Here is a 26283-nt window from a genome sequence, read left to right as displayed (position 1 = left end):
CGGCTAGGCGTGTGTCAGAATTGTCGGCTTTGTCACATAAAAGCCCTTATCTGGTTTTCCATGCGGATAGAGCAGAATTGCGGACCGCCCACAATTTCTGCCGAAAGTGGTTTCATTCTTTCATATAAACCAACCTATTGTGGTGCCTGTGGCTACTACTGACTTGGAGGATTCATAGTCACTGGATGTAGTCGGGGCTTTGAAGGTTTATGTAGCCAGAACGGCTAAGGTCAGGAAAACAGAATCTTTGTTTATCCTGTATGCTTCCAACAAGCTTGGGGCGCCTGCTTCAAAGCAAACTATTGCTCACTGGATCTGTAACACAATTCAGCAGGCTCATTCTGCGGCTGGGTTGCCGCTGCTTAAATCAGTTAAGGCCCATTCCACAAGGAAGGTGGGCTCTTCTTGGGCGGCTGCCCGAGGGGTCTCGGCATTATAGCTTTGCATTACAGCTTTGCATGACGGTGACCACACAACCTGGAGGACGGGCTGGTGGGGGCGAGACTCGGGCGTTTCAGCCACGTCTGGGTGTCGTCCGGCCTGGATCCCTGGGTACAGGATATTGTGTCCCAGGGGTACAGACTGGAGTTTCAAGAAACCCTACCTCACCGATTCTTTAAATCAGGCTTGCCAACTTTACTGTCAGACAGAACTGTCCTACAGGAAGCTATCCAAAAATTGTAAAAGGCAGAGGTCATTTTTTCAGTTCCACCTCATATGCACAGTGTGGGTTACTATTCACACCTTTTTGTGGTACCGAAACCGGATGGTTCGGTCAGACCAATATTGAACTTGAAATCGCTAAACCCTGAGAGCGGTGGTCCCAGATCTGGAGGAGGGGGAGTTTCTGGTATCCCTAGATATCAAGGATGCGTAACTCCACATTCTGATTTGGCCTCCGCACCAGGCTTATCTCAGATTAGCACTGTTAGACAGTCACTATCAGTTTCAGGCACTGCCATACGGTCTCTCCATGGCACCAAGGGTGTTCACCAAGGTGATGGCAGAGATGATGGTTCTCCTCCGCATGCAGGGAGTGAACATAATTCTATACCTGGACGATCTGCTGATAAAGGCGTCGTCCAGGGAGAAGCTGTTGCAGTCCATTGTTCTCACGACTCATCTGCTCAGGGTCCATGGTTGGATCCTGAACCTTCCAAAGTCACATTTGGAGCCGACAAGGAGATTGTCTTTCCTGGGGATGATGCTCGACACGGAAGTGCAGAGGGTGTTTCTACCGGAGAAAGCGTTGGTGATACAAACAATGGTCCGGAATGTCCTGAGCCAGCCCGGGTTTTCGTTCATCAGTGCATTCGCCTTCTGGGGAAGATGGTTGCCTCCTAGGAGGCTCTACAGTATGGAAGATTTCATTCTCGATCCTTCCAATTGGATCTCCTAGTGGTCGGGTTCTCATCTACATATGCACCTGAGGATACGTCTGTCGCCGAAAGCAAGGATTTCACTCCTCTGGTGGCTACAAATGCCTCACCTTCTGGAGGGCCGCAGGTTCGGGATTCAGGACTGGATCTTTCTAATCACGGATGCAAGTCTCCGGGGCTGGGGCACATTCACTTAAGGGGAAAGCTTCCAAGGAAGGCGGTCAAGTCTATAATCCTGTCTTCCAATAAACATTCTGGAACTAAGAGCCGTATACAACGGTCTTCTCCAAGCGACTCGCCTTCTGCGAGATCGACCCATTCAAGTGCAGTCGGACAATGTAAAGACGGTGGCCTACATAAACCGACAAGGCGGAACAAAAAGCAGAGCTGCAATGTCAGAGGTGACCAGAATCATCCTCTGAGCAGAAAAGCACGCGTTAGCACTGTCCGCAATTTTCATTCCGGGAGTGGACAACTGGGAAGCGGACTTCCTACGCAGACACGATCTCCATCCAGGAGAGTGGGGCCTCCATCCAGAGGTGTTCACGGAGGTGACAAATCTTTGGGGCGTTCCTCAAATAGACATGATGGCCACCTGCTTCAACAAAAACTTTGGAGGTATTGCTCAAGGTCAAGAGACCCACAAGCAGTGGCGGTGGACGCCCTGATAACTCCGTGGGTGTTCCAGTTGGTGTACATGTTTCCTCCACTTCCACTAATTCCAAGGATTCAAAAGCTCATAAGGAGAACAAGAGTTTAGGCAATCCTCATTGCTCCAGACTGGCCAAGAAGGGTTTGGTACGCAGATCTTCTGGATCTAATGCTGGAAGAGCCGAGGTCTCTTCCTCGTCTGGAGGACCTGCTGCAGCAGGGGCCGCTCGCTTATCAAGACTTACAGCGGGTACGTTTGACGGCATGGAGGTTGAACGCCAGATCTTGGCTCGGTAGGGTATTCCGAGCAAGTTTATTTCTACCCTGATACAGGCTACGAAAGGAGTAACGTCTAACATTACCATAGCATTTGGAAAAAATATGTATCTTGGTGTGAGTCCAAGAAGTTTCCTACAGTGGAGTTTCAACTGGGACGGTTTCTCCTCTTCCTGCAAGCAGGTGTGGATATGGGCCTGAGGTTGGGTTCCGTAAAGGTCCAGATTTCGGCCTGATCCATTTTCTTCAAGAAACAGTTGGCTGCCCTCCCTGAGGCTCAGACTTTCCTGAAAGGGGTTCTGCACATCCAGCCTCCCTTTGTACCGCCTACGGCGCCCTGGGATCTTAACGTGGTGTTACAGTTTCTCCAATTGGATTGGTTCAAACCTCTACCGGAGGTTGTGGTCAGGTTTCTCACGTGGAAGGCTGTCACTTTGTTGGCCTTCGATTCTGCTAGACGTGTGTCGGAGTTGGGGGCTTTGTCTTGTAAGAACCCCTACTTGATCTTCCATGAAGATAGAGCTGAGCTCCGGACACGTCAGAAGTTCCTTCCGAAGGATGTGTCGGCATTTCATATCAACCAACCTATTGTGGTGCCAGTAGCTGCTGACTCCTCAATTTTATCAAAGTCTTTGGATGTTGTAAGGGCTCTGAAAATCTATGTGAAGAGGACTGCTCGTCAGAGAAAATCGGACTCTCTCCTGTATGATCCCAAGAAACTTGGGTGTCCTGCTTGTAAGCAGACTATCTCTCGCTGGATCAGGTTCACTATCCAGCATGCGTATTCTACGGCAGGATTGCCGTGTCCTACATCTATTAAGGCCCACTCTACTCGTAAGGTGGGTTCTTTCTGGGCGGCTGCCCGGGGTGTCTTGGCTTTACAGCTTTGCCGAGTGGCTACTTGGTCTGGGTCGAACGTGTTTGCAAAGTTCTACAAGTTCGATACTTTGGCCTCTGAGGGGGTGTAGTATGGCTGACCGGCGGTCAGGAGACCGCCGGTCAGCTTACAGACGCCGGGATCCCGGCAGCATACCGACGCCGGGATCCCGGCGGGAAGGGGCCAGTGCAGCAAGCCGCTTGCGGGCTCGCTGCGCTCGCCACGCTGCGGGCGCGGTGGGGACCTACGGTCGCCACAGGTTCTATTCCCTCTCTATGGGTGTCGTGGACACCTACGAGTGGAAATAGTCCCTGTTGGTCGGCATGCCGACCATCGGGATAGTGAGGCGTCGGGATGGTGGAGGAGGTCATGTGACTGTCGGTCTCCCGACCGCCAGTCACATGAATACCACCCCTCTGAGGACCTGAAGTTTGGTCAATCAGTTCTGCAGGAGCCTCCGCACTCTCCCTCCCGTTCTGGGAGCTTTGGTATATCCCCATGGTACTAATGTGGACCCCAGCATCCTCTAGGACACAGGTTCTCAAACTCGGTCCTCAGGACCCCACACAGTGCATGTTTTGCAGGTCTCCTCACAGAATCACAAGTGACATAATTAACTCCACCTGTGGACCTTTTAAAATGTGTCAGTGAGTAATTAATACACCTGTGCACCTGCTGGGTTACCTGCAAAACATGCACTGTGTGGGGTCCTGAGGACCGAGTTTGAGAACCACTGCTCTAGGACATAAGAGAAAATAGGATTTTAATTACCTACCGGTAAATCCTTTTCTCGTAGTCCGTAGAGGATGCTGGTTACTTAGTTCAGTACTGCTTAGTTCTTGGTTAAGTACTGTTTTGTTACTTGATTAAGTAATCTTTTCAGCCGTTGCTGAGTTTTCAAGCGGGTTAGCTTGGTTTGCCTTGTATGTGTGAGCTGGTGTGAATCTTGCCACTATCTGTGTAAAGTCTCCTCTGGCACAGTTTCTAGACTGAGTCTGGTAGAAGGGGCATAGAGGAAGGAGCCAGCCCAAACTCTCAAACTCTTAAAGTGCCAATGGATCCTAGTGGACCCATCTATACCCCATGGTACTAATGTGGACCCCAGCATCCTCTACGGACTACGAGAAAAGGATTTACCAGTAGGTAATTAAAATCCTATTTAAAGAGATTGAATCAAATAAAATGTGGGTTTGGTTGTGTGGAATACTGGTTTGCTGATGTGAAACGACTCGTGTATGTTACACACTCTGAAAATAGAACTGTAGGTCTTTGTTCTAAATCGGTCCATTTCTACTTTCAGGTGCGGTCGGTATCTGTCGATCTGAACACTGACCCATCTCTGCAGATTGATATTCCAGATGCCCTGAGTGAGAGAGACAAAGTCAAGTTCACTGTCCATACAAAGGTGAGCTGGTAGTGGCATGTGATTTTGTCTTTAATTTCTTCTAGCTAGTGTCAGACTTTGTCATAAAGGGCCCACTAGGGGCATGTAGTGGTAATGGGTATTAAGCCTGGAGAAGTGATAAAGCAGTGATAAGTGGAAGGTGATAATGCACCAGTCAATTATTACAGGATTTGAAAAATGAAAGTTAAGAGCTGATTGGCTGGTTCATGATCACCTTCCACTAATCACTGCTTTTTCACATCTCCAGGCTTAATACATCTGCCCCAATGTCCCATGCTGAAGGATTGGCTAACCGTTAATCAATCTCTCTCTCTCTCTCTCTCTCTCTCTCTCTCTCTCTCTCTCTCTCTCTCTCTCTCTCTCTCTCTCTCTCTCTCTCTCTCTCTCTCTCTCTCTCTCTCTCTCTCTCTCTCTCTCTCTCCAACATAGTCCTGAGTGTTATGTAACATGTATTATAAAGCACACGATGATGATCCTGTCTATAAATACCACATTACGGGGGACATTTACTAAGCAGTGATAAGAGTGGAGAAGTGAGACAGTGGAGAAGTTGCCAATGGCAACCAATCAGCACTGAAGTAACATCTATAATTTGCATATTATAAAATGATACAGAGCTGCTGATTGGTTGATGGGGCAATTTCTCCACTGGCTCACTTCTCCGCTCTTATCACTGCTTAGTAAATGTCCCCCCAAGGTCCTGTACATGTGAAGGGGGACTTCATCCTCAGCAGTCAATTAGGACTGCATAAGGTCTAATAAAGGATAAATAGATGCAACGTGAACAAAAAAAATTGTATTATCTAACTGACAGACAAAAGCTATTCAGTTAGCAATTAGCACGGGGAAAAACTATTCAATTCATTAGCCTTTTCCCCATGCCAAAAATCATGGATTACCGTGTCGGAAACTCACTGATTCCACAGAAAATGCGGAAATAAAGTGTATTCGCCGCACGTGAAGCCCCGATTGTGTCTTTTTCTCACAGCTTCTGACGCTGCCCCGAAAAGTATAACATTGGGATTTCACATGCGGGTGAATCCCCACTAATTGAATCGCCCTGCCCATGTAATTAGCTGCGGTGTAAACCCTGCGGCTAATTGAATGATCCTGTGAGATCACATAAGTGTTGGTTACTTTTTACATTCTTAGCTGTTTTTTTAATATGTTATTTTTAGACAAGAACATTTAAGATCTGTTAATGCAATCACTAATTTTGATTGGCAAGAGGGCTAATCTTGGTGTAGTTTCCATGGAAACATACCAAACACCTATGTTCATCTTTGGTCCTGCTCCACCGGGCCCTCAGTGATTTCCCCTGTACCCCTGCAGGCCAGTTCCGACCCTACTAGCAAATCAGGGTGTGCTTTTTTGTTTTAACAGATGGGTGGAACAAGTGCTTCTCATTGCATAGCTATAAATTCTGATCTCCAGTTTTTTTAATTGTGTATATTAGTGGTCTTGGTGGTTCCTTATAGAGCATGTTATGGCGTAAGTAAATTTATCATTGTTACAAACACTATATGGGGGTCCATATTTCAAAGTTTAATGTAGCATGTTTCACAACTGTATTTCAGACCACACTAAGCACTTTTCAGAGTCCGGAGTTCTCCGTGATACGTCAGCATGAAGATTTCATCTGGTTACATGATGCTCTTACCGAAACTGAGGAGTATGCGGGTTTTATTGTGAGTCCTCCACATAAGCAGGGCATATATCTGCCCAAATGCTTTTATCTTCCAGGGGCTAATATTTGGGCAAAATCCACCCTGGCATTTTATTATTCCAAATTTGCTATGTGGCTGAAGCTTATATTGATATATCTTAAATGATACAGATGCGTCCTCCTACATCTAGCCTCAATACACCATTCACTGTGGTATGCCGTGTCCTGTGCAGTTCTGCTAATATCGGTTGTCTTTTTTTTTTTTTGTGCCAAAAATGCGTCTTATGTTGCAATGCGGCTAGGACACACAAGGAGACTGTGCTGATTAATGTGATATATACAATTGTAGGTTGCTTGTGATTGAGTCTATACGGAGCAGAACAGAACTTTCACTGGAAAAAGCTGCGGCTGCTACATTGTAGCTCTTTGTGTACAGACTAGGAGTCTTGGCGCACAGATATACAAGTTTCATATAGCAAATTACCTCAGCACAGTCTCGTCGTGTGTCCTTGTCACATTGCGTTACGACTAAGGCGCATTTACATCAAAAAAAGACTCCTCAAGCTAGAAGATTCTCACGTGACCTGGTGTGCCAAGAGGGACTGTTTGGCGTAACTACAGCAAAGATGTATGAGGACATACCGTATCTGTAGGTGTGGTAATTATTTTCTTGGTTGGTCTGATTATAGTTAGTATGGATGTAGCACATGTTTTATTTGTCTTATTTAATAAAGACTGGCAGGAAAACCTCTGGGTTTGGTCATCTGGTCAGTTTTGGACCAAATATGTTGTATTCCATGGGTGCATCTGTTTCCTGTGGTTTCCACTCTATGCAGTTCCCTCAACTAGTGCATTGTTTGCGACTTGGAGAGCAAAGAAATTGCAATGCAGCATATTACATTGTCCCTTTTAAGAATGCATCCCTCCTCCATAACTGTGTTTTTTGGGGGGAAACCCTTAATTTTTGCTTGTGGTTGTGTTAGCATGTAAACATATACATTTTTTTCCCTGTAGATTCCACCAGCACCTGCAAAACCTGACTTTGATGGACCCAGAGACAAAATGCAGAAGCTGGGTGAAGGAGAGGGATCCATGACAAAGGATGAATTTGCCAAAATGAAACAGGAATTAGAAGCGTACGTATTTGAGATAATTACGTTCTTTCCAGTACTTAGAGAGATAGAGCTAATCTAATCATACTTGTCACCATTATCCTCATTACGGCTACTAATTGGATAGACAGTCTTGGCTAAGATCATGTATTATACAGTTCTGACAGTATGGTCATGTGTCTATAACAGGTGGGGTTCTGCCATATTGATTGACTGCGATTAAATCATTTTTGTTCTTATCTAGTATATTTGTATCCTCTATTTCTGTATGGGTCACTTGTTTTTCTATAAAAGAATAAGTAAGCGCTTTCACATTCTAAGTAGATAACTGATAATAGCTAGATGTCCTGTGGGTCCTATTCTGACTGCCATGACTTGTCCTTGCAACACCGCACTGTTTTCTCACTAGTTACTTGCAGATTGTACAATGAATGGCACCATACAGTTTCTGACATTGCCTTAATAGATTTGCCATTTAAGTCCCCTGATCAGCTGTGGCAGAAATGTAACGCTTCACGGTAATTCTGTTTGCTTTGGAAAGTCTCTTAAGGTTGTGAATGTTATTTGTAAATGAGGAGTTTAATAATTTTGCCAACTGAGAATTTAAAACTTAATCTGCTTTGATTACACCATGGCCTTTTCTCCTTCCCTGTGCTTTTCTCAGTGATGTTAATTTATAGCACTTTACTTATTACTGTCTGCCAACATGTGGTTTTGTATATAAGGAGATGTAAGACAAAACTGTGTTTTGCATTCAGAATTACAGTGTGTGTGTGTGTGTGTGTGTGTGTGTGTGTGTGTGTGTGTGTGTGTGTAAGACAGCACTCCTTGACAAATACAGGTGCGCGGTACCAGGTTCGTATGAAAAAATAAACACACTCACACTCACTTGCATGACTAAAAGCAAAGGGTCAAGCCACTGAGGAAAACCACAGCAAGTTGGTTAAAACGATTGTTGGACTTTTCATGGACTCCATGTGGGTTTTTAAAAATAAAAGCTGCATAAACGTGAGTTCTCTTTTTTTTGTGGATATTTTTTCATGAAACGGAGTGTTTATATATACAGTGTGTGTGTGTGTGTGTGTGTGTGTATGTAAGTTTATATATATAATGTATGTGTCTGTGTGTACGTACATATATATATATATATATATATATATATATATATATATATACACATACATATATATATTATACATTGTGTGTGTAATATATATATCTAAATAAATATATATATATATATTATACATTGTGTGTGTGTGTAATATCTATCTATCTCTATCTCTATCTCTATATATATATATATATATATATATATATATATATATATATATATATATATATATTATCTATATTACGGAGACCACTTTCTTGCCATTTGTACACTATCTGTGGCCTGTGATCAGTGTCACACTACCCCTCAGGAGTACAGGGGAAATCCCCAGTGGGCCCAATCCCCTCATCTAAATGTCTCTATGGTGGTTGGCCACACCACACTCCCTTAAGCATGGGCCCCTAGCACTGCATTCCCTGGTGGGCCCTTTATGCCCCGGTCCGACTTCCCGTGGTCGAAACTCCTCAGACAAAGCCATCAGAGCTGTCCATTACCTGCAGACATGCAGATGATTGAAAGGGAGGTATCCCTGAGTTTACTGAAGATAACGTAGAGTAACAAGAGAATAACTTCCCAAAGTCTTTCAAACAGAGGGGCAGATGTATTAACCTGGAGAAGGCATAAGGAAGTGATAAACCAGTGATAAATGCAAGGTGATAAACACACCAGCCAATCAGCTCCCATATGTAAATTAACAGTTAGGAGCTGATTGGCTGGTGCGTTATCACCTTGCACTTAACACTGCTTTATCACTGGTTTATCACTTCCTCATTCCTCCTCCAGGTTAATACATCTACCCCAGAGTCCCCAGAATCTGTGGGCACCAGAATGGGTGAGATAGAGCACTCTTTTTTTTTTTTTTTTTTTTTCCCCCCCTTAATCATATCATTGTGCTCCTATGCAATGAAGTTATCAAGTCCCACTCCCTCCTGTCTCCCAGTGCCATCAACTGTTTAGGGAATACTTTTAGGTAAGTTCTCCCCTCCCCCTACAATTGAACCCTTGCATATATTAGGAGCAGTCCACTAGTCCTTAGCAGTAATGAGGTAAATCTGGGCCATGTACATGTGATAAGTTGATCACAAAGTGCAGTATGCATGCGTGCATTGTATACTTTTCACTTCTGTCACGTATCCTTTTTTCTCTTACGTCCTAGAGGATTCTGGGGTCCATTTAGTACCATGGGGTAAAGACTGGTCCCTTGGGAGCCATTGGCACTTTGAGTTTAATAGTGTGGGCTGGTTCCTCCCTCTGTGCCCCTCCTACCAGACTCTGTTTAGAAAATGTGCCTGGAGGAGCCGGTCACAGCTAAGGGAGCTCTTAGGAATGTTTCTAGTTTTATTATTATCTGGGTTTAGTTAGGTACATGCAGGCTCCTGGCTGGGGGGAGGGGGGAGTAGGAACCAACTCTAGAAGTTAATGGTTCTCTATCTCCACTGACAGGACACTGAGCTCTTGATGGTGCTGATCACAAGCTCACGAGGCGACCTCTCAATCCCACAGCACGGCAACCATCCCCTAACAGAGCCAGAAGAAGGAAGAGTGGTGAGTAGGACGCCGGCGGCCCGGGAAGCGGGTCGCCGGCAGGAATGGCGGCACAAGGGTGGGAGCGCAGCTCTGACAGGCTGAGCTCCGGAAGGCTCAGCGGCACTTGGTGTACGGCGCTGTGACCAGCATCACTGGGCCAGCGTACATACCCTACACTGGTCAGACATGTTAACAGGGGCTAATCCCGCTGTTAATAGATTATACTGGCCTGAAGTATTTGTACTGCTAAGTGCCAGAAGATGCGCCATTACAGGGGGCGGGGCTTCTCCTCAGAGCGGATCCAGCACTCACCAGCGCCATTTTCTCCCTGCAGATCACACAGATGAGCCGCTGACAGGCAGCGCTGCCCTCCTCATAACTCCAGCATACCTCTGCGGTACTAGGGTGTTATAGACGGGGGAGAGTGTTATAAGAACTGTTTATCCCGATCAAGGTTACTCAGTAAGCGCCGGCCGTTTATTCTATTAACTGCCTATTGGGGCGCTGTGTGGCTGGCTCCTTATACTCTGTGACTCTCTGAAGGTACTCTGGGGGAAACTGTGTCTGACATTTTCCTGTGTGTATGTGTATATATCCACATTACCATGTCTAAAGGCTCTGTATCCTGTGCTGCAGAGTGTGTATCTTCTCCTGAAGAGTCTATCCCATGTACTCAGGACTGCAATGTGCTTTCCCAGCCTGTCGAATCCGAACCACAATGGGTGGATTCTTTAAGGGGAATGATAATACAGATTTCATCTAGGATGTCACATAATGAAAAAGAGACGCAGTTTTTGAGGAAATCTGTAGAGGGCTTACAGTATTCAGCTCCTAATCCCTCCCATACCCCACCTACATACTCTAAGATACGTACACTTGCCCAAATAATGCAAGTTGACACTGATACCGACTCTGATACAGGGGACGGTGATGGGGATATGCAGGGGGCGGATGCATTTCTTGCTAAGGGGGTGCAGTTGATGATTGAAGCCATTAGGGATGTTATGCATATTACTGAGAAGGTACCTGATCCGTAAGAGGAATCTTATTTTACAGAAAATAAGAAAGCCTCTCTCACCTTTCCTGCTTCAAAAGAGCTGAACTCTTTATTTGAAAAATTCTGGGAAAACCCAGAGAAAAAATTCCAGATCACTAAAAGAATTCTCATTGCTTTCCCTTTCCCTGAAGAGGATAGAAAGAAATGGGAAACACAACCTATAGTAGACGCTTCTGTATCTAGGTTGTCTAAAAAGGTGGTTTTACTGGTCCCTGGTTCAACTGCCCTAAAGGAGCCGGCTGACTGCAAGATTGAGACTACGCTCAAATCTATATACACTGCTACAGGCGTGGCTTTAAGGCCCACTATTGCTTGTGCGTGGATTTCTAAAGCCATAGTAAAGTGGTCAGGCACATTACTAAAGGACTTAGATTCTATGGATAGGTGTGACATTGATTTATTTTTGCGTCGCATACAGGATTCTGCTGGGTTCATGGTGGAGGCCATGAAAGACCTTGGAATGCTGAATGCAAGGACTACTTCCATGGCGGTATCAGCACGCAGAAGACTCTAGCTACGCCAATGGACTGCGGATGCAGAATCCAAGAAACGTGTGGAGAACCTACCCTTCACAGGTCAGGCTCTGTTTGGGGACGCATTTGATGCGTGGATTTCCACGGCAACTGTGGGAAAGTCAACCTTTCTCCCCTCAGCAGCTCCACCAACTAGGAAATCTTATTCTACATCCACACTGCAGTCCTTTCGGACCGCAAAATTTAAAAAATCCAAATCCCCTTCCACCTTCTTTAGGGGTGGTCGGGGAAAATCCAAAAACCTGCACTAACAGGTTCTCAGGAACAGAAACCATGTTCTGCTTCCTCAAAATCTTCAGCATGACGGTGGTACGCCCAGCCTGGAGATCGGGCAGGTCGGAGCGAGACTAAAAAATTTCAGTCACATCTGGGCGTCATCAGGCCTGGACCCCTGCGTGACAGACATTGTCACCCAGGGCTATGGACTGGAGTTTCAGGAACTCCCACCTCACAGATTCTTCAAATCAGGCTTACTAGTTTCGCTGACAGAAAGTGCTATCCTACAGGAAGCCATTCAAATATTGTTCCAAACAAATGTCATTGTTCCAGTTCCACCTCACCTGAGACACAAGGGTTATTACTCAAACCTGTTTGTGGTGTCGAAACCGGATGGTCCGGTAAGGCCGATTTTAAACCTAAAGTCATTGAACCCCTACTTGAGGGAATTCAAATTCAAGATGGAGTCTCTGAGAGCGGTGTTCTCAGGTCTGTCTGGAGGAGGGGGAATTCCTAGTATCCCTGGATATGAAAGATGCGTACCTTCATGTTCCGATCTGGCTGCCTCAACAGGCTTATCTCAGATTTGCGTTGTTGGATTGTCACTATCCGTTCCAGGCGCTGCCGTTTGGCCTCTCCACTGCACTGAGTGTTCACCAAGGTCATAACAGAAATGATGCTACTCCTCCGTAGACAAGGAGTGCACATAATTCCATATCTGGACGAACTCCTGATAAAAGCATCGTCCAGGGAGAGATTGTTGCAGAGTATTGCTCTTGCAACTCAACTGCTCCAGAATCATGGGTGGATCCTGAACCTTCCAAAGTCGCATTTGGAGCCAACAAGGAAACTGCCCTTCCTGGGGATGATACTCGACACGGAAGTGCTGAGGGCGTTTTTATCAGTAGAGAAAGCGTTGGTGATCCAATCAATGGTACGGGATGTCCTCAAGCCAGCCCGGGTATCGGTTCATCAGTGCATTCGCCTTCTGGGGAAGATGGTAGCCTCCTACGAGACTCTCTACAGTACGGAAGATTCCATGCGAGGTCCTTCCAACTGGATCTGCTAGACAAATGGTCGGGATCACATCTCCACATGCACCAGCGAACACGCCTGTCGCCGAAAGCCAGAATTTCACTCCTCTGGTGGCTGCAAACTTCTCACCTACTCGAGGGCTGCAGGTTCGGGATTCAGAATTGGATCCTAACCACGGATGCAAGTCTCAGAGGTTGGGTTGCAGTCACCCAAGGGGAAAACTTCCAAGGAAGGTGGTCAAGTCTGGAATCCATACTTCCGATAAACATTCTGGAAATAAGGGCCATATACAACGGCCTTCTATAAGCGGCACTTCTTCTGCAAGATCGGGCCATTCAGGTTCAGTCGGACAATGTAACGGCAGTGTCCTACATTAACCGATAGGGCGGAACGAAGATCAGAGCGGCAATGTCAGAGGTAACAAGAAAAGCACGCGGTGGCGCTATCAGCAATCTTCATTCCGGGAGTGGACAACTGGGAAGCGGACTTCCTCAGCAGACACGATCTCCATCCAGGAGAATAGGGCCTCTACCCGGAGGTATTCGCAGAGGTGATAAGCTGTTGGGGCATACCTCAGATAGACATGATGGCCTCTCGCCTCAACAAGATGCTTCGCAGGTATTGATCCAGGTCGAGAGACCCACAGGCAGTGGCGGTGGGCGCACTGGTATCTCTGTGGATGTTCTAGTCAGTGTATGTGTTCCCTCCACTTCCATTCATCCCAAGGATTCTCAAACTAATAAAAAGAACAAGAGTTCAGGCGATCCTTATTGCTCCGGACTGGCCAAGTAGGGCTTGGTATGCGGATCTTCTGGAATTACTCCTGGAGGATCCGAGGCCTCTTCCTCTTCGCGAGGACCTCCTTCAGCAGGGGCCGTTCGCTTACCAAGACTTACAGCGGCTACGTTTGATGGCATGGAGGTTGAACGCCAGATCTTAGCCCCGGAAGGGCATTCTGAAAAAGGTCATTCCTACCTTACTTCAGGCTAGGAAGGGAATTACGTCTAAACATTACCATCGAATTTGGAAAAAATGTGTCTTGGTGTGAATCCAAGAAGTTTCCAATGGTGGAGTTTCAACTGGGACGGTTTCTCCTCTTTCTGCTGGCAGGTGTGGATGTGGGCTTACGCTTGGGCTCTATAAAAGTCCAGATTTCGGCCTTGTCCATTTTCTTCCAGACACAAATGGCTGCCCTCCCTGAGGTTCAGACATTCTTGAAAGGGGTTCTGCACATCCAACCACCCTTTGTGGTGCTGCAGTTCCTGCAATCGGATTGGTTCGGACCTTTGCAGGAGGTGGACATTAAGTTTCTTACTTGGAAGGCGGTCACACTGTTGGCATTGGCATCTGCTAGACGTGTGTCAGAATTAGGGGCATTGTCATGCAAGAGCCCCTATTTTATTTTCCATGAAGATAGGGCTGAGCTTAGAATGCATCAGCAGTTTCTTCCAAAGGTTGTGTCAGCTTTTCATATCAACTAACCTAATGTGGTGCCAGTGGCTACTGACTCCTCAGTTACCTCAAAGTCCTTGGATGTGGTGAGGGCTTTGAAGAATTATGTGAAGAGAACCTCTCGTCACAGGAAGTCTGATGCTTTGTTCGTCCTTTATGATCCCAACAAGGTTGGGTGTCCTGCTTCTAAGCAGACCATTTCTCGTTGGATCAGGTTTACTATCCAGCATGCTTATTCTGCCGTAGGCTTGCCGTGTCCAAAATCTGTTAAGGCCCACTCTACTCAAAGTGGGTTCTTTTTGAGCGGCTGCCTGGGGTGTCTCGGCTTTACAGCTTTGCCGAGCAGCTACTTGGTGTGGGTCGAACACGTTTGTTAAGTTATACAAGTTCGATACTTTGGCCTCTGAGAACCTAAAGTTTGGTCAATCTATTCTGCAGGAACCTCAGCACTCTCCCTCCCGTACTGGGAGCTTTGGTACATCACCATGGTACTAAATGGACCCCAGCATCCTCTAGGACGTAAGAGAAAATAGGATTTTAATTACCTACCGGTAAATCCTTTTCTCGTAGTCCGTAGAGGATGCTGGGCGCCCACCCAGTGCTTCGTATTCCTGCATTTTTACTTGGTTCAGTATTGTTGCTTCAGCCGTTGCTGAATTGTTCCAAGTTGGTTAGCTTGACTTTCCTTTTTGTTATGTGTGAGCTGGTGTGAATCTCACCACTATCTGTGTATTTCCTTCTCTCGAAGTATGTCCGTCTCCTCGGGTACAGTTTCTAGACTGAGTCTGGTAGGAGGGGCATAGAGGGAGGAGCCAGCCTACCCTATTAAACTCTTAAAGTGCCAGTGGCTCCCAAAGGACACATCTATACCCCATGGTACTAAATGGACCCCAGCATCCTCTACGGACTACGAGAAAAGTATTTACGGGTAAGTAATTAAAATCCTATTATCTGGTGGCTGAGAAATGTACTGTTGCTGTAGCTGTTAAGTCTGTACTCCTGGTTTTGTTCTCCAGAGTGGGGAGGTGAAGGGTGACAATTGGCAAAGCTGTACTGTGTAACCTTTTCTCTTCATTATATGTGTAATTGTTGGACTTTGTTTTCGTGTTGTCTTATGTTCTTTTGGCCTCTTAGGAGTGCCACACATTAGACGCCACAGTCTGGTCAGGCAAGTGTTGTGTTAGCTAATTTTCAGGGCCCCATGATCAAAAATTTGTGGCTGACAAGAGCTTCCTTGGCGTTATGGTAAAGAGCCCTAACTTGGCAGGTTCCCTGTCCACACTTCTAAAATGTTAGTGTATGGTGTTTTGTCTCCAAAGTAGTTTGCTTTGGTTAATGCTTTCAGTGTTACACTGCTTTGTACCCTCCACTAGTGACAGCTTTGGGACATCCCAAAGGCTAGTAGTGTCTGCCAAAGAGGATGTAAGAGAAAATGATGTAATGGTAGGTGCAAAAATCTTATGTCCTATAATAGTCTTTTGGAAACAACTTGATGGCAGCATGCAGAAATTAACACTTGCCTGACTTTAGAAGACAATTTGACAGGTGATAGAGCTGTTGATAACTTTTACTGTCAATCAGGGCACCTTTTGCTTAGATAGCATGGTTTAAAGCTAAAATTTTCTATCATTTATTTTCCCATGCACTATAGTAGTTTTTTTTTAGTTTTTTTTAGTTTTGTTTTTTCTTGTAATCTGTTACTTTCCATCTATCTTTGTTGGCTGATTTAATATGAATAGTTCTTAGGAGTAAGGAAAGGATTAGGAAAATATACTCTCATACCAGCCTACTTATAAAAACAGAGAATCTTGTCCAAAAGAAATTGGCAAGCACAGGATGTATTGTTTGCAGATACTGGCAATAAGTCGCTATGAAGCCAATATATAATACATTCTGTTTTATTGCCATTAGTAGTAACTAAACTTCTTTCATCTAGGACAGTGGAATTAATAATAATAGAAGCACACACAGGGGTATATTTATTAAGTGTTTTTTTTAGTTTTTTTGTTTTGTTTTTTTGAAGTGGAGATGTTGCCCAAAGCAACCAATAATTTATGTAGATCCTTCTAGAAGATAGTAACTAGAGTCTGATGGGTTGCTATGGGCATCATCTCCACTCCTAAAAACCTGCTTCTTGGTATATATACCCCACTGACTCAGCACTTGTCCACTACGATTTATTCAGTCAGGGTGACCACAGACTAGCAACCATCATACAGTAAATAGAATACAAAATGGACCGTTAGGAACCCAAGGCACCACAGTCACTTATGCAATCACCCGAAAAAGAGAGGACCACTTGTTCATCTGAATGGGAAATATAACAGAACAATTTAACTGGTAATGGTGCTCAGTCAAGTCACAGCATACAAGGGTGTTAAAATCTCCAGTGCTGTCTCTCTCCCTGAACAAAATGCCTCAAGTATGTAAGGAAAACAAACAAGAACAAATCATGGTGTAGTATGTCTTTACAAATGAATGCAGACACCCATGGTGATTTTCCAAATGTTTATAGGAGTGATGGAGAAAGGAGAGGAAATGGCCAAAACAAGTCCCTTTTATATCTGTGCAACTGCAGTCATACCAAACCTCACAGGTGACAATTGAAGACAGTCATGTAAAGATTTCTTTAAACACATCCACTTCCACCATGTGAGCATAAAGATAAAGCATTCAGGAAGTTGTGCGTACCATTTCCACTAAACCCATAACGGTGTTCCTCATATCTGGGTTTCTCTAGGTTACACACTTGTGTCCCAAGCTACTTGAGAAACTTGCCTACACTCGCCTCACACACTTTCTTACTTCACACAACTTATTGGACCCACTTCAGTCAGGCTTTCGTTCACAACACTCCACAGAGACAGCACTGACTAAAGTAGTGAATGATCTGGTCACTGCCAAGTCCAAAGGTCATTACTCACTCTTCTAGATCTCTCTGCTGCTTTTGATACTGTTGACCACTCTCTTCTCATACAAACACTACAATCCCTAGCAAACTGCAACAAATTGTAATAATACATACAAGCGCCCATATGGAGGGACCGACTGTAGTACAGAATTCCTCCGGATGATTTTCAATGTTATATAACAAAGAAAAAATGCATATAGTGATGTACCGTTTAAAAATTTAATATACAATCACATATAACAACAGAATAATAAAACAATCAGTGCATGGTATCCAAAGTGCAGAGAATCCAAAGTGCGTAATTACCAGCAGTAAGTAAGAACTGTCTCACGGCAGTTCTAAGAGCATGAGGATTTGTTTTCCACGGCAACTGCAGCTGTAGCTTCCTCGGTCTTCTGGTATGTTTTCAAACGCACACGGTGTCCCCTTGGATATAGAAGCCAACGCGTTTCTACCCTTTGCGGGTCTTTGTCAAGGCATCCAGCAGAATAAAACTCTCTTTCCCTGTCCTTCGTTATTTAAATGAATTGCTACCAATGGTCGTGAGGCGGGCGCAGGTGGCTCCTATACACATAATTGCCTACAAGTCCCATGAGCCTTTTCCGCGCCTCGCCGTCACTTCCTGCCTCCGACTTCCGGTATCTCTTAACTCCCCTTCTCTTCCACGACCGTTACTCTATGTGGCCGGCCGGATGTTAGCATATGAGTCCGTATCCATGGCAACGCGGTCCTGCGTGTCTCCCATAGTGACGGAGGTATATTTATAACAGTGTCATTCGTGACAAGTCCCCTTGGTGTGTTGATTGAGACAGGCACATCATAGGAGGAAGATGTTAAAACAAAGTAATTAATACAATGAATAAAAATGATTATAATTAATATCGGCACGGGTAACTAAAGTGTCAAGGTGCATATCATATTTTCCAAAAGTGCATGCATAGTGCAATATCCATCTCTATGCAATGACCACCAATCACAATTTTATACAATAAAATCAAGAAGAAAGAGCACCATCTAGTGAAACAGATAGAAGAATAAAAAGATTTTATGAGAACCATTTAATTTCGAACTCCAGGTTGAGCCCCCCTGGTTGTAAAGTGTCTAGCTCATATATCTGCTTCATTTCAGCCTTAGCCAACTGAGTCGAGAGATCTCTCTGTCTCCAGTGGCCCTTAACCCACTGTAGACCTAAAAATCTTTTTATTGCAGAGGTAGATTTCTGGTGAAACTTACAAAAGTGATCTGATAGGGCATGAGTGGCTAGGCCGTTTCTTATATTGCGCAGGTGTTCGCTTATCCGAACCTTTAGGGGTCTTGAGGTCCTCCCAATGTAAAATAGCCCACATGTGCACTCTAAAGCATACACCACATTTTTTGTGTTGCAGGTTATAAACTCTGCAACATGAAATTTCTTCTGGTTGATGGTAATATCACTGGTTTTGTTATTTCTCTAACGTCCTAGTGGATGCTGGGGACTCCGTAAGGACCATGGGGAATAGCGGCTCCGCAGGAGACTGGGCACAGCTAAGAAAGATTTAGGACTACCTGGTGTGCACTGGCTCCTCCCACTATGACCCTCCTCCAGACTTCAGTTAGAATCCTGTGCCCGGCTGAGCTGGATGCACACTAGGGGCTCTACTGAGCTCCTAGAAAGAAAGTATATGTTAGGTTTTTTATTTTACAGTGAGATCTGCTGGCAACAGACTCACTGCAGCGAGGGACTAAGGGGAGAAGAAGCGAACCTACCTAACTGGTGGTAGCTTGGGCTTCTTAGGCTACTGGACACCATTAGCTCCAGAGGGATCGACCGCATGGAACCGGCCATTGGTGTTCGGTCCCGGAGCCGCGCCGCCAACCCCCTTACAGAGCCAGAAGCAAGAACGGAAAATCGGCGGCAGAAGACATCAGTCTTCACCAAGGTAGCGCACAGCACTGCAGCTGTGCGCCATTGCTCCTCATACACACTTCACACTCCGGTCACTGAGGGTGCAGGGCGCTCGGGGGGGGCGCCCTGAGAAGCAATAAATACACCTTGGCTGGCAAATATATCACATATATAGCCCCAGAGGCTATATATGTGATAAATACCCCTGCCAGAATCCATAAAAAAGCGGGAGAAAAGTCAGCCGAAAAAGGGGCTGAGCTATCTCCCTCAGCACACTGGCGCCATTTATCCCTCACAGCTCCGCTGGAAGGAAGCTCCCTGGCTCTCCCCTGCAGTCTACACTACAGAAAAGGGTAAAAAAGAGAGGGGGGGCACTAAATTTAGGCGCAAAATACATATATAGCAGCTATAAGGGGATATAATTTAGTTAATCCCTGTATTATATAGCGCTCTGGTGTGTGCTGGCATACTCTCTCTCTGTCTCCCCAAAGGGCTTTGTGGGGTCCTGTCTTCTGTCAGAGCATTCCCTGTGTGTGTGCGGTGTGTCGGTACGGCTGTGTCGACATGTTTGATGAGGAGACGTATGTGGAGGAGGAGCAGGTGCCTATAAATGTGTTGTCACCCCCTGCGGGGCAGACACCGGAGTGGATGGACTTGTGGAAGGAATTACGCGAAAGTGTCGACTCCTTACATAAAAAATTTGACGACATGCCAAATGTGGGGCAGCCGGCTTCTCAGCCCGTGCCTGCCCAGACGTCTCAAAAGTTATCAGGGGCTCTAAAACGCCCGCTACCTCAGGTGGCAGACACAGATGTCGACACGGATACTGATACCAGTGTCGACGACGAAGAGACTAATGTAATGTCCAATAGGGCCACTCGTTATATGATTGAGGCAATGAAAAATGTTTTACACATTTCTGAAGTGACCCCAGGTACCACAAAAAAGGGTATTATGTTTGGGGAGAAAAAACTACCAGTAGTTTTTTCCCCTTCTGAAGTATTGAATGACGTGAGTGAACTAGCATGGGCTTCCCCTGATAAAAAATTCGTAATTTCAAAAAAATTACTAATGGCGTACCCTTTCCCGCCAGAGGATAGGTCACGTTGGGAAACACCCCCGAAGGTGGATAAAGCACTTACACGCTTATCAAAAAAGGTGGCACTGCCGTCCCAAGATACGGCCGCCCTAAAGGAACCTGCTGACAGAAAGCAGGGGGCTCTCCAAAAAGCTATATATACACACACTGGTATTATACTGAGACCAGCTATTGCCTCAGCATGAATGTGCAGTGCGGCAGCTGCATGGTCAGACTCCCTGTCAGAGAACATTGACACCCTAGACAGGGACACTATATTGCTAAACGTAGAGCATATTAAAGACGCTGTCTTTTACATAAGAGATGCACAGAGGGATATTTGCCGGCTGGCATCAAAAATAAGTGCACTGTCCATTTGTGCCATGAGAGGGCTATGGACCCGGCAGTGGACAGGGGATGCAGATTCCAAAAGGCACATGGAAGTTTTGCCTTATAAGGGTGAGGAGTTGTTCGGGGATGGTCTTTCAGACTTAGTGTCCACAGCAACAGCTGGGAAGTCAGCTTTTTTGCCACACGTCCCCTCACAACCAAAGAGAGCGCCGTATTATCAGGTGCAGTCCTTTCGCCCCCAAAAGAACAGACTGGGTAGAGGTGCATCCTTTCTGCCCAGAGGCAGGGGAAAAAAGCTGCAGCATACAGCCACTTCCCAGGAACAAAAGTCCCCCCCCGCTTCTTCTGTTAAGTCCGCCGCATGACGCTGGGGCTCAGCAGGCGGAGCCAGGTACGGTGAGGGGCCGTCTCAAAAACTTCAGCAATCAGTGGGCTTGCTCACAGGTAGATCCCTGGATCCTTCAAGTGGTATCTCAGGGGTACAGGCTGGAATTCGAGACACCCCCCCCCCCCCCCCCCCCGCCGTTTCCTCAAATCTGCCTTACCAAGGACTCCTTCAGAAAGGGAGGCTGTGTTAGAGGCAATTCACAAGATGTATTCCCAGCAGGTGATCGTCAAGGTGCCCCTACTTCAACAAGGACGGGGTTACTATTCCACAATGTTTGTGGTACCGAAACCGGACGGTTCGGTGAGACCCATTTTAAATTTGAAATCCTTGAACACATATTTAAGAAAATTCAAGTTCAAGATAGAATCGTTCAGGGCGGTTATTGCAAGCCTGGAAGAGGGTGATTACATGGTATCTCTGGACATCAAGGATGCTTACCTGCATGTCCCCATTTACCATCCTCACCAGGAGTACCTCAGATTTGTGGTACAGGATTGTCATTACCAATTCCAGACGTTGCCGTTCGGCCTGTCCACGGCACCGAGGGTATTTACCAAGGTAATGGCCGAAATGATGATACTCCTTCGGAAAAAGGGAGTTTTAATTGTCCCATACTTGGACGATCTCCTGATAAGGGCAAGGTCCAGAGAGCAGTTGTTGGTCGGCGTAGCATTATCTCAGGAGATGCTACACCAGCACGGTTGGATTCTGAATATTCCAAAGTCTCAGCTGGTTCCGGCGACACGTATACTGTGGGGATGATTCTGGACACGGTCCAGAAAAAAGTGTTTCTCCCAGAGGAGAAAGCCGAGGAGCTGTCGTCTCTAGTGAGTGGCCTCCTGAAACCAAAACAGGTGTCGGTGCATCATTGCACGCGAGTCCTGGGAAAGATGGTAGCTTCCTACGAAGCGATTCCATTCGGCAGGTTCCATGCCAGAACTTGTCAGTGGGACCTGTTGGACCAATGGTCCGGATCGCATCTTCAAATGCATCGGTTGATAACCCTGTCTCCAAAGACCAGGGTGTCTCTGCTGTGGTGGCTGCAGAGTGCTCATCTCAGAGAGGGCCGCAGATTCGGCATACAGGACTGGGTCCTGGTGACCACGGATGCCAGCCTTCGGGGCTGGGGGGCAGTCACACGGGGAAGAAACTTCCAAGGACTTTGGTCGAGTCAGGAGACTTCCCTACACATAAATGTTCTGGAACTGAGGGCCATTTACAATGCCCTAAGTCAAGCAAAGCCCCTGCTTCAAAACCAGCCGGTACTGATCCAGTCAGACAACATCACGGCTGTCGCCCATGTAAATCGACAGGGCGGCACAAGAAGCAGGACGGCGATGGCAGAAGCCACAAGGATTCTCCGATGGGCGGAAAATCACGTGTTAGCACTGTCAGCAGTGTTCATTCCGGGAGTGGACAACTGGGAAGCAGACTTCCTCAGCAGGCACGACCTCCACCCGGGAGAGTGGGGACTTCATCCAGAAGTCTTCCAACTGATTGTAAACCGTTGGGAAAGGCCACAGGTGGACATGATGGCGTCCTGCTTAAACAAAAAGCTGGAAAAATATTGCGCCAGGTCAAGAGACCCTCAGGCGATAGCTGTGGACGCTCTAGTGACACCGTGGGTGTACCGGTCGGTTTATGTGTTCCCTCCTCTTCCTCTCATACCCAAGGTACTGAGGATAATAAGGAGAAGAGGCGTAAGAACTATACTCATTGTTCCGGATTGGCCAAGAAGAGCTTGGTACCCGGAACTTCAAGAAATTATCTCAGAGGACCCATGGCCTCTGCCGCTCAGACAGGACCTGCTGCTGCAGGGGCCCTGTCTGTTCCAAGACTTGCTGCGTCTGACGGCATGGCGGTTGAACGTCGGATCCTAAAAGAAAAGGGTATTCCGGAGGAAGTCATTCCTACGCTTATAAAAGCTAGAAAAGATGTAACCGTACAACATTATCACCGCATATGGCGAAAATATGTTGCGTGGTGTGAGGCCAGGAAGGCCCCAACGGAGGAATTCCAGCTAGGTCGATTTCTGCACTTCCTACAGTCAGGGGTGACTATGGGCCTAAAATTGGGTTCCATTAAGGTCCAGATTTCGGCTCTGACGATTTTCTTCCAAAAAGAACTGGCTTCACTGCCTGAAGTTCAGACTTCTGTCAAGGGAGTGCTGCATATTCAGCCTCCTTTTGTGCCCCCAGTGGCACCGTGGGACCTCAACGTAGTGTTGGGTTTCCTAAAGTCACATTGGTTTGAGCCACTCAAAACCGTGGATTTAAAATATCTCATGTGGAAAGTGGTCATGCTTTTGGCCTTGGCTTCGGCAAGGCGGGTGTCAGAATTGGCGGCTTTGTCATGTAAAAGCCCCTATTTGATTTTCCATATGGATAGGGCAGAATTGAGGACTCGTCCCCAGTTTCTTCCTAAGGTGGTATCAGCTTTTCACTTGAACCAACCTATCGTGGTGCCTGCGGCTACTAGGGACTTGGAGGACTCCAAGTTACTGGACGTAGTCAGGGCCTTGAAAATTTATGTTTCCAGGACGGCTGGAGTCAGGAAAACCGACTCGCTATTTATCCTGTATGCACCAAACAAGATGGGTGCTCCTGCTTCAAAGCAGACTATTGCTCGCTGGATTTGTAGCACAATTCAGCTTGCGCATTCTGTGGCTGGCCTGCCACAGCCTAAATCTGTAAAAGCCCATTCCACGAGGAAAGTGGGCTCTTCTTGGGCGGCTGCCCGAGGGGTCTCGGCTTTACAACTTTGCCGAGCTGCTTCTTGGTCAGGGGCAAACACGTTTGCAAAATTCTACAAATTTGATACCCTGGCTGAGGAGGACCTTGAGTTCTCTCATTCGGTGCTGCAGAGTCATCCGCACTCCCGCCCGTTTGGGAGCTTTGGTATAATCCCCATGGTCCTTACGGAGTCCCCAGCATCCACTAGGACGTTAGAGAAAATAAGATTTTACTCACCGGTAAATCTATTTCTCGTAGTCCGTAGTGGATGCTGGGCGCCCGTCCCAAGTGCGGACTGTCTGCAATACTTGTACATAGTTATTGTTAACTAAAAGGGTTATTGTTGAGCCATCTGTTGAGGGGCTCTGTTATGTTCATACTGTTAATTGGGTATAATATCACGAGTTATACGGTGTGATTGGTGTGGCTGGTATGAGTCTTACCCGGGATTCAAAATCCTTTCCTTATTGTGTCAGCTCTTCTGGGCACAGTATCCTTACTGAAGTCTGGAGGAGGGTCATAGTGGGAGGAGCCAGTGCACACCAGGTAGTCCTAAATCTTTCTTAGCTGTGCCCAGTCTCCTGCGGAGCCGCTATTCCCCATGGTCCTTACGGAGTCCCCAGCATCCACTACGGACTACGAGAAATAGATTTACCGGTGAGTAAAATCTTATTTTCCATCACCTCTTATGGTGCGGCACCCCATGCACATACCGCATCGAAAAAAAACCTTAGATTTGATGGTAGGCATGGATTTTGTTGGGGGCAAGGCACCCCTAACCAAAGTACTACCTAAATTAGGGGCCCTTCTATAAATGCATTTGGGTTTGTTAGGGAGTTTATCCCCCACAATGGGATCTCTTTTTAATATCCCCCAATGCTTTTTCAATATTTTTTCTAGATGTCTATATTGACTATTGAAGGACGTAATGAAGGCCCATTCATATGGGGTCGATTGTGCTTTGGGTTTGGTCCTCTTATGCAGTAAATCCATCCTTGCAATTTTGCCTATTTTGTTTGTGGTATCTTTGATTGTGTCTAGATTGTACCCCGACGCAACAAAGTTATCCTGCATTTCAGTCACTTGTTCTTCAAAGATGTTAGTTTCCGTGCAGTTTCTACGCAAACGGCGTAATTGGCCGCATGGAATGGACCCCAGCCAGTCTGGATGATGGCAACTATTTTGTTTTAAGTAGGCTCTGGAATCGGTGGGTTTTCTGTAGTATTTTGTCTGTAATGAACCATCCTTCGGGTACACCGTAACATCCAAAAAATGTAAGTCCTCAGTACTCATTTCAAGGGTGAAGGAAATGTTAACAGAGTTCTGGTTCAGATACTCACAGAATTCTTTCAATAAATTACCATCACCCTTCCATATAAAAAACACATTGTCTATATATCTTGCCCAGGACACCAGGTTCGCTCCAAAGGGATTGTTATCCCAAATATGACGATCTTCCCACAACCCCATGAAGAGGTTGGCATAACTTGGAGCGAACCTGGTGCCCATGGCCGTGCCCACCTTCTGCAGATAGAAAGTATCCTTAAAATGGAAATAGTTGTTGTTTAAAATGAACTCTACTCCTTCCAATATAAAATTTTGCTTTCCACTCTGTAAATCACTTTTTTCTACAGCTACTTTAATGGCTGTAATGCCATCCTGATGGTTTATCATAGTATACAGCGACCTCACATCCGCCGTTACCATAATATAGTCGTCTTCCCAGGATATAGCGGTTAGTAGATTAAAAAAATCAGTGGTATCCTTTAGGTGAGACCTGTTCTTCAATACCAGCGGCTGCAGTTGAAAATCTAGATATTCAGACATATTACAAGTCACAGAATTTATCCCAGAGACAATTGGCCTCCCTGGTGGTCTAAGTGGGTCTTTGTGTATTTTGGGTAAAATATAGATTATTGGAATGGCCGGTTCCTCATTGAATAAGAATTTATATTCCTTTTCCTCTAGGATATTCTGTTCTAGATACCTATTTAGTAAACCTTGTAACTTATCCAAGATCTCTTGCTTGGGGTCTTTTTTTAATTTAACATATGTCTCCTGATCTCCCACCTGTCGTAACACTTCTTCCTCATACATATGTTTATTGAGGACCACCACCCCTCCCCCCTTATCGGCAGGCTTAATGACCAAGTCTGTATTTTCCTTGAGGGATTTTAAAGCTAGTCTTTCTTTCCAGGACATATTGTGTGGTTTATTTTCCCATCAGGTAATTCTCTAAGATCCTGATGGACCAAATCATAGAAGGTATCAATATATTTACCCTTCATATGAACCGGATAGAAGACCGATTTCGGCCTAAACGGGGTAGCTGTTCATTACCTTCCTTATTAATAAAAAAACGTTTCAAGGTTAATTTTCTAACAAACCTGTTGAGGTCTACGAAGGTGGAGAACCTATTCATAGGAACAGACGGGGCAAATTTGAGTCCCTTTTCCAAAACGGATATTTCTTCCTTAGCTAAAATATGGCTACTCAAATTGAAAATTTTAACTGTGCCCTTTCTCCTATCACATGTCCTTTCCTCATTCTCTCCCTCAGTAGTTATTGATCCCCTTCTTCTAGATCTGTTAGTTTTCTTTCTTGGTCTTTTTTTAGGTTTCCCACCTCTACAGCCCCT

At 45.9% G+C, this 26283-nt stretch overlaps 1 protein-coding gene across 1 annotated transcript in view; it reads left to right on the top strand.

The window, feature by feature from the left end:
• Positions 1-26283, top strand: part of SNX5 (sorting nexin 5) — a 143333-nt gene that overhangs the window by 59662 nt on the left and 57388 nt on the right. Inside the window, exons 2-4 of the mRNA XM_063918139.1 lie at positions 4484-4588; positions 6166-6276; positions 7269-7390. Of these exons, the coding sequence (XP_063774209.1) occupies positions 4484-4588; positions 6166-6276; positions 7269-7390 (338 nt within the window). The remainder of the gene's footprint in view (positions 1-4483; positions 4589-6165; positions 6277-7268; positions 7391-26283) is intronic.

The sequence above is a fragment of the Pseudophryne corroboree genome, chromosome 4 (genome assembly GCF_028390025.1).
Source record: "Pseudophryne corroboree isolate aPseCor3 chromosome 4, aPseCor3.hap2, whole genome shotgun sequence".
NCBI lineage: Eukaryota > Metazoa > Chordata > Amphibia > Anura > Myobatrachidae > Pseudophryne > Pseudophryne corroboree.
This window is presented reverse-complemented; position numbering and strand designations above follow the sequence as displayed.